A 9,610-nucleotide genomic window follows, 5' to 3' on the forward strand; every position below is an offset into this window, starting at 1 on the left:
CAGTGTTTTTGAATAATCTCTAGTGTATTCTGATAGATTATACATACTCCACCTCCTCTGCCTGATAATCTAGGGCTATGTACATATTTATAGCCTGCGGGGGTGGCTTCATTTAGTGCTATATATTGATCAGGTCTAATCCAGGTTTCGGTGAGGCAGAAAACATCTAGTTTCTGATCACATATAATTTCATTCACGATCACTGCTTTTGAGGTTAGTGATCTAATGTTAAGTAGACCAAGCTTTAGGTCTGAGGTGCTGCTGTTATCGTTGAAATGAGAGATTTTAACACTGATTAAAGTATTAAGTACACAGCTTATTTACATATAAAACAGAAACTTTTTAAAATTATGTAATTAAATTGTTACGATGTAAACAAAGTCAATCAGAGTGTTTTTTTTGGTGTGAAGTGTCAATGTCTTAATTAAGAAGTCTAAATAAAGATTCTTAAATCACAGAATATGAAGTGGGTAAGTGGTAATGTAGTCACTTTCTGATGCCTAAGACTGAGATTATGAAATCTTCACTGAAACGGGCTTTTTTGGCTCAGAAGGGACAGGAAACTGTATTGGCTGTGAGCTGTTTGCTCAGGCTGGTGCAAAGTGTCAAAGGTCTCGGAGCCTCTCTTGTCGCTGAGCTCTGCCACAATGTCTGACTGGAGAAACACGAATAAAGAGGTAAGTACTGGTTTCACGGACTGGGCAATTTTTTGTCGCTTGAAATTCGCTGTAAATGACTAAGAAAGCTTTAAAAACTTAAATCCCACCCAGTTTGTCCTTATTTAAATACACAGCGGAAATAGACGGGTTCAAAATGATTCACTCGACTCTTCTGTATTCAAAACGATTCACTCGACTCTTCTGTATTCAAAATGATTCACTCGACTCTTCTGTATTCAAAACGATTCACTCGATTCTGCTATATTTAAAATGATCCACTCGACTCTTCTGTATTCAAAACGATTCACTCGATTCTGCTATATTTAAAATGATTCACTCGACTCTTCTGTATTCAAAATGATTCACTCGATTCTGCTATATATTTAAAACGATTCACTCGACTCTTCTGTATTCAAAACGATTCACTAGACTCTTCTGTATTCAAAACGATTCACTCGATTCTGCTGCATTAAAAATGATTCACTCGATTCTGCTATATTTAAAATGATTCACTCGATTCTGCTGCATTAAAAATGATTCACTCGATTCTGCTATATTTAAAACGATTCACTCGATTCTGCTGCATTAAAAATGATTCACTCACTCGATCAGTATTTATTCTCTACAGCGTTTGGTTTAGTGATCTGAGTGGGGAAAGCCACATTCACACACACTATGTATATATATATATATATATATATATATATATATATATACTGTTTGTGTATTGGGAAACAAATCCAAAAAAATTATTTGATGCTTAAAACATGCTTGAAATTATGATTTGAAAAGCACCAGCCTAATGATTATTATACATGATGCACTATGCATTAAAATCACTGTATTTTATATTTTTATAACACCAGAAATCTAATGTAGGCTGAAATCAATGTGTTCACTTAACAGCAAAAAATAAATAGTATGTAATAAGTAAATAAATATAAATAATAAAAAAAAACCACTACTACAGTACTCAGTGGTTAAAAATAACTTTTATTACCCATTTTATCTTTTATCGCCCATTTATAACTATTATTTATTTATTATTATTTATATTGGGTGTTTAATTTAAAATATTCAGGCAATTCTACTTAAAGAACCCTTCAGCTCCAGCACACTGTGTAGAGTATAACTATGCGATTTGGAACACAGCCTCAGTGAAACCTAAAAATGGAAGGTGGCTGGCAGAGGGCGCTCTTCAGCCCCTTTGCCGGTCAGGGTTTTTCTCATGGCTGACCGAGTGACCACAGATCACGGTGGTGTTTGATAGGAGCTGGAGAAGCAGTACTCCCCCAGCCAGTGGTCCCACAGAATGGCCGCCGACGACGTGATCAAAGCCCATGTGGCTGCACTGAAATCAGGTTGGTGGGTTCTTTTAACGCCTGCTGTTGTAGAAGGTCACTGGCTGCACCTTGCTCTCCTGTTAGCCTGATGAAAGCTGTACCCTTGCCTAATGGTTCCTCTTATGGATTCTGTGCATTGATTTTAGCTGATCGACCTTTAAGCAGATCTGTGTCCCTCAAATCCTTGCTATAGTCCTCCCTAAATCCTTCGAGGCAGGATTTATGGAATAGGGATTTAGGTTGGAGTGATTATACTCTACAAACCCTGGACCCAGCAGATTTCACTGTGAATGGAGTGAGTGTATGTGGGAAACACTTCTGCTTTTAGCATTTTTGATGATGATGTGTATGGATGTGTGTTTGGGTTTCTTTGGTGTTTAGGTACAGAGAAGGCTCGTGCTGTTGCTCAGACTCTACTGGATGTCCCGTACGGGGATGGAGATGGGGAGAAGCTGGACGTTTATGTGCCCAACAGCTCTTCCCCAGGTCAGGCACCGGCACTGAATCGCTTAAAATGCATTACCTAAAGACAGAGGCATTGTTTAGAGATAAGGCTTTGTCCTTAAATGCAAACTCAGGAGACATGGTTGTTTTGGATAGTAAATAAAAAGGCTGGATTGTAGACACTGTGAGCCCTGATTCCTATCTCCACCACTGTAAGGAAAAGGTACCATCACAGATACCATGACTTTGATACCAATTTCTGACCAATGGTAGTTTTGATATCTCTTTGGCTTAAAACAGAAATGGGTTTAAGGTACTGGATGTGGGTAATACAGGGTATATAGGGGAATATACAGGGGAATTTAGACAGCCAATCAGCAGTCTAGATTTTGCAACGAAGCATACTCTCTCATGCTCAAGAACTCAGACTTTAGGTATTGATAACATGTTTCTTTTTTTATATTATTGTATTTTTATATTATTGGTATTGAAGGAATTTGGTCTGTATCATTAAAGTCAGAATTCATATACACAGTCCATGGCAAGATTGTGGGTTTGATACCCATAGCTGACCCTGTGCTCTGACCCCGCCTGGGTTAAGCTAAGATATGCAAAGAATAAAATATGTGTATGTGTATATATATATATATATATATATATATATATATATATATATATATATATATATATTATAAAAATGTAGAATTAGACCATAATGACAATAATGGTGCTTAACCTTTCTGTGTTTTCACTTTCCTGTGTTTTAGACGTGCCTTTAGTTATCTACCTCCATGGGGGTTACTGGCAGTTCCTGAGGTAAGTAGATGGAGGTATTGTACCTTATAATCAAGCTGGGTTGGATGGGTTTTGACGTTGTCTTGCCCACAGGAGATTTTCTGATTGTCCTATAGCCCCTGGCCTTTACCGTATGATTAGGGTGGGCTTGAGCTGAGCATATTTCACACTGATTGATTGATCAAAAAGCTTTCCAACCCATTCTGATATCAGATAATGGCACATTTACACTATTTTACGCTAAGATGCTAGATCTAATTCTTATCACATAATTCTTATTGACTTTACTTTTTTCTTTTGATTTTGCAAATTTAATGTATTGAAAAAGCAATACAAGGTCGATTAGCTGATGTTGGGATGTGTAGTGGGTAACACTGCCCTCCCTGTATGTTGCTTTGGTTAGGAGTGTCAGCTTAATTGCTTAATTAATAATGTAAATGGGAATACCACCTTGTCTGTGAGTTATTTTCTGGCATGAAGCCGAATTCTATATGAAACTATAACTTCTAAAACTATAACCTCTATATTCTCTTGCTTAAATGAATGTCAAATAAATGCATATGACTGAAAACACTAACAGTGCATCCTTTGTCCTACAGCAAGGAGGAGTCTGGGTTCATGGCCGTCCCATTGGTCCAGAAGGGGGTTGTGGTGGTCGCCGTTGGTTACAGCATAGCCCCCAAAGGTACGTCAAGCTTGTGGCAGCCATACTCTAAAAATTAAAGGTGCTTCATATGATTCTTTGAGGGATAACATAGAAGAACTGCTTTTGGTTCCATAAAGAACCGTGTTTGTAATAGATGTGTTGGGATGTAGGTTCACATTCGCACATCTGTATTAAAAACATGGTTCTTCATGGAACCAAACTTGGTTCTCCAATCGAGCATCGGAGCACCATTGGTAGGCTCTTTATTTTTAAGAGTGCATTTAGAAACATCATGGGATCGTGAGTCTGAGAGAAAGAGGACGTTGTGAAAGAGGACATATTTCTCCATGCTGATAGTTGTAGTTCCTCTCCCTTCATCTCTTCTCATCACAGGTAATATGGACCTGATGGTAGCACAGGTGCGCAGAAGCGTGGTGTCCGTCATTCAGCAGTACTCTCATATCAAGTTTGTGCACCTGGCTTATTGCGGCTTTAACATCTCTTAGACGTTCTTGTAACATTCTGCTGAAATCCAATCCGCTAATACCCCTCTCCCTTAACAGTGGGCTGTACCTGTGCGGTCACTCAGCAGGTGCACACCTGGCAGCCATGGTTCTCTCTACTGATTGGTCGGAATACAGCGTGACTCCTCAGATCAAAGGTTTGTGTGTACGTGTGTAAATGTGTTGGAGTAATAAGGAGGGCTATGAGGAGAATGAAGCACACATTTAGAGACGTTGTAATCTGGTTGAATATAGGATGTTTTGCTGGGAGACTAAACTTCAATGTCAGGACAATGTCTAATGCCAACGTCAATTTGACGTAGAATAGTGGCGGCCGCTGATGTTGTTATTTTCTTGTTTTGAGATGTGATGTTAAATAACCAAATTCCTACATCTTCCAAACATCACGTCAATGTCATTTTCACCTAAAATCCCCAAAACAGATGTCTGCTAGACTTCATAATGTTAACCTTAACAGGACATGAAATTTTAACGTTGATATGTTAATGCTTTTAGGCCATGGTGTTAGGTAACCAAATTTCAATGTCTGTCTAACGTTGGAGCTTGATGTCAACACAATGTTGGATTTTGACGGATATGTGACTTTGATTTCCAACCAAAATTTAACATCCGTACATCGTTTGGTTTTGACGTCAACCTCAACTAAAATTCAGCATCTGTCCGATGTGAGAGTCCAGCGTCTTTCTGACGTCAAATTGACATCCGATGCCGACTGGGAAGGTATATATTGTAGACCTTTTGGAGCATTTATGTTCAGTCAGACAGCGATGATTAAAATGTTTCCGGAAGTGTTCATGGTTACGTTCACATTACACGCCTCATTGATCTGATTTTATTATTATTTATTGATTTTATTTTTGTAACTTTTTTTACAGTGTCATTTCTATCTGCATTAATGTTGTCGTTTCCTGTCTCTCTGTCTGTTCTAGGAGCGTTCCTCGTTAGTGGCATTTATGACCTGCTGCCCATTTTGTCCACTTATGTAAACGAGCCATTGAAGATGACAGAGTACGAGAATCCATATGCTCCCTCTGCAGTAGAGTACCACACCCACACTGTCAGTGCTCATCGTCTGAGAACATGTCATTCGTCTGATGATCTAATGTATGATTAGTGATCTACTGGGTGTCTGTATTGCAGTCAGGGTTATTCTTATGCAACAATACACAAGAAGTCATGCTATAAGGCCGAAGGCTGGCCTTACTCTTGGCTAATGCTTTAGAATGATACCTACAGAGAAGTATTTGGTGTGCCTTTATCATGAGATACTTGCACTCATAGAATGCCACTACCTCTCAGCCAATCACATTGTGCGGTCTGAACTTTCTGTGGCATAATAGTTGGTATTTTTATTCATTGTTTTTTCAGTTTTCAGTTGAGCTTTAGTCATTTAATTTTAACCTTTTAACCCCCAAAAGGCCCATATCTCAATTCTTTCTCCAAAATTAAGTTATATGTTGTTTTTACGCCCATAAAAAGTGTTTTTCAGTGCAATAGGCTCTTTCTATATAGGACCATGACAATGCAAAAAACATTTGATAAATGACAATTTGATAAATAGCTGTTCTTACAAGTCAAAGAACCCATTTTAATGCTAAATAGAATCTAAGTAACTTAGTAGTTACTAAAATAATGGGTCTTCAACTCAATTTAACTGAAAAAAGGTCTAGAGTTAACCCCTTAACACTTAACGCTTATTACACACTAAGGTGTATACCCCAGTAATTACAGGCACTTCTGTACAAACGGATAACACTTTCGGCCCACAGGTGGACCATAGGCTTTTATAAGGGGTTAATAGAGTATTAATTTAGTTTATTAGTGTTTATTGTTATGGTCACAATGCTAAAGCTCAGCTAGGTTGCAAGCTTTACTCCAGTGCATTATCATTAATCCACTTCTAGACTGTCCTTTATTCACATTAAAGCAACAACAACTTTTTCCTTTAGTACTATTTAGTTTTAGTTCATTTTGCATTATAGTATTAATGCATTTTTTATGTAAACAAACACATGTTCACATATAATTTGTGTTCCAGTGATAGTTCTTGTTACCTACAATAACCCTGACTGTAATTTGCATCATGCAGTTTGTCTCACCTGTGTGTCTCGCCGCAGGGAGGTGGCTCTTAGAAATAGTCCCAGTAGGCTGGTACCACAGCTCAAGGCCTCATCAGCCGCCTGTGAGATCGTCGTTGCTGTGGGACAAAACGACTCCCCCGAGTTTCGGAAACAGTCCGAGGACTACTTCAAAGTAAGGCAAACCCTTATGTAGCAGAGTTTGTGTATTTGAAAATGTAAACTGAATAGGTTGTTTGTCTGTATCAAACACATATTACTTCTTTATTACACCCAGTCTTTGGGAACTGCTGGACTCAAGGTTGTATTTGAAGACGTTCCCAACACAGACCATTTTAACATCATTGAGCAACTTGTTGATGAAAACTACCACCTCACACAGGTAAGCATGGTATGAATAAATGGAGGATTTTCAATAGACAACAACAATAATACACACTTTTTAGATGCAATATTTAAAAATAGCCCCAGACATTGAGATTTTTGGCACAGTGTCAATCTGAAAGTTGTTTTTGTTGAATGAACCAATAGAAATGCTTCAAAAATTACTTGGAAATGAAATATTTTACATTGACTTCCATGAAACTGAAGAAGCTATTTCCCTTGACGTGTAAAGTAACTGTTTGGAAAAATACGAGGCTTTTGTTTGACAGTGACGTAATGCAATAGGATATGGACTCTCTGGAATAGATAAACATGAACCTATTGGTAGGCTAGAGGGGCGTAGAGCCCAACAGCATTACAGCAATACTGTCCATGTAGTGTATGTACACATATATATATGTGTACACATATATATACTGTTATATATGTGTATAACGTATAACACATATATATACTGTTATATATACAGTATAACGTATACTGTTGCAGTCCAATGAAAACCTGTATCTCCAAAACGGTGACTCTGCAGGATAATGTAGAGCATTTCTATTAGTCTGTTCATCCGGAATTCTTCATTATTAAGTGTACAGAGCAGCTACAGGGTTCAAATGGAGATACATGTTTTTCATTGGACAGCATTAATAGATATTTTTCTGTCACCGCATTCAAATCATGCTGTGTTTTAATACAGCAAATAAATCTGTTATAAATGTTTTATATATTACTCATTACTTGCCTCCTCTTTCATAGCTCCTGTTGAAAATGATGGGCAAGAGCTAAGGAGAAGTCACTGGTCATCAGAACACTACATCATCATATACTGCACCTCTTTATCACAGCCTCTACAGTATTGTCTGATTTAATGAGGGCCCCCAACACAAACTACCAGTTCCTTCCCAGTCCAGTGTCATGGAGATGGAGTCTGGTTTACTTTGTAAGGGGTTAAATCTGTTACAGGGCATTTACACATCGCCCCATTCGGCCCTATTGTCCTGCAAGGCTTTAGTGTTTGGTGTGAGCTAGTTTTGTGCCCAGTCTACAGTTTGTTACGGCTGTGATTAATATCACTATGAGTCAATGCACTTGAACACTTGTCTTTGTTTCTCGTCTTTAATGAGACTCGCCTCAGTCTCATTCAGTCTTTCTGTGATTTGTATGATGATTTACACCGTCTACTGCAGGGGTCAAATCACTTAGAGGTCACTCATGAATGTAGCAAACACTTTTATCCTGGTAATTGTTGGTTAATTGTTGCATATAATTGTTGTGATTTGCAGCACACAGGGAAATTAACCATGCTGATATTTGAATCGCTCAAATATTACCCTCAATAAGGTTGAAAAATGTGGCTAGTTGTTGCACATTTTATTTTTACTCGAATCGCACTGAATTGGCAGAGAGACAGGCTCGTCTGTCTCGCTGCTCAGGTGTGCTTCTGTGCGTTTGTTAATGCAATCAACGAGTCTTAACGTTTACAGATGTAAGTATTAATACTGTAATAATAAAACAATGATATATGAGAAGCAGTTGTCCATCGATGTTCACTGGATGACGTTTACATCACACCAGGGTCCCACACAAGCCCTTTTAATAGCGCTCCTCATTGTCAGCTGCATCAATGGGCACATTGTCCACTTAAACAACAAAGCCTCTGTGTTCCCATTTTGGTAAGTAACCTAAAGTGGTACAACTATCTCATGCTGTTTGCTTATATACAGTGGCTCTGACTGTAAAACTGTTATTAATAATCATTAATAAATCACAAGTCTTTTATCAAAAAACACACAAAAAGAACTATTGTGATATAATAAGTCTCCATAATATGAATATTCCATATGTCCCATAATTTGTCATGACTCAAGCTGTCGTACTGATACTGTCATACTGAAAAATACACAAAAATAAATAGAATTTAAAAAATAAAATCAACATTTGTGATCAGATGAAAAGTAAATAAGAACATTTGAAAAAAGGGTATAAATAAATATCAATGTGAATGTGATGTAAGTGGAGCAGCAAGACCTGAAGGCGTGGCGTTTTATTACACGTGTACGTCACGTGATCCGGTGCGTTGGCACTTTTCCGGAGAGTTCGAACGGCTGTTATTTATTTCCCACCCGTATTGAGGCGAACTCCGCCTCCTGCGCTAAGATTGGGTAGTAACTCACACACGCGGCTATTATAGCTACAAATAATAATTTATTTATATATATATATATATATATATATATATATATATATATATATATATATATATATATATATATATATTATTGATTGTATATAAAAAAATAATAGACATTAGTATAATTATATATATAATTATAATAATGTATATTTTTATTTTTATATACAATCAATAATATATATATATATATATTAATGATTATTTGTAGTGGCAGTTTTAGCTTGATGGCTTGAACCATTGTCTACATAAACACTTCAAATAAAACAGACGTGTTTTTGTTTTCTCTGGATTATTTGTAATTATACTACTTGCATTACTACTTACTGTTCTTATTCATTTTCATTATTTACATTATTTTCATTATTTTTTATTTACATTTATATCCCGTTCTAAGCCATTTTCTATTTGTCTTGATGCTTGTGACTATGACTTTCAAAATACTATTGTTATTTTTATTTATTTCATTATTACTGCTGTTTTAGCCAACTATTTGTAAGAAAAAAGCTGCAAATGAATGCATATGAATGAAGTGAGTGTATAATTAGTCCA

The 9,610-nt window shown here is 37.0% G+C and overlaps 1 protein-coding gene across 1 annotated transcript; it reads left to right on the top strand.

The window, feature by feature from the left end:
* Positions 1-607: 607 nt before the first annotated feature.
* afmid (arylformamidase) lies at positions 608-8,388 on the top strand. Its single transcript, XM_072660267.1, has 11 exons — positions 608-677; positions 1,930-2,020; positions 2,384-2,488; positions 3,214-3,262; positions 3,841-3,926; positions 4,281-4,353; positions 4,451-4,548; positions 5,341-5,419; positions 6,529-6,664; positions 6,767-6,871; positions 7,624-8,388. The coding sequence occupies exons 1-11, from the start codon at positions 648-650 to the stop codon at positions 7,651-7,653; spliced, it is 882 nt and encodes a 293-aa protein (XP_072516368.1). The 5' UTR covers positions 608-647; the 3' UTR covers positions 7,654-8,388.
* The last annotated feature ends 1,222 nt before the right edge of the window (positions 8,389-9,610 follow it).

Source organism: Salminus brasiliensis, chromosome 17 (genome assembly GCF_030463535.1).
Source record: "Salminus brasiliensis chromosome 17, fSalBra1.hap2, whole genome shotgun sequence".
In the NCBI taxonomy this organism is placed as follows: Eukaryota; Metazoa; Chordata; class Actinopteri; order Characiformes; family Bryconidae; genus Salminus; species Salminus brasiliensis.

Coding starts and splice junctions, on each gene's coding strand:
- afmid (XM_072660267.1), top strand. CDS start 648: ATGTCTGACTGGAGAAACACGAATAAAGAG. Junction 678..1,929: donor GGAGAAACACGAATAAAGAG/GTAAGTACTGGT, acceptor GGTGTTTGATAG/GAGCTGGAGAAGCAGTACTC. Junction 2,021..2,383: donor TGTGGCTGCACTGAAATCAG/GTTGGTGGGTTC, acceptor TTTGGTGTTTAG/GTACAGAGAAGGCTCGTGCT.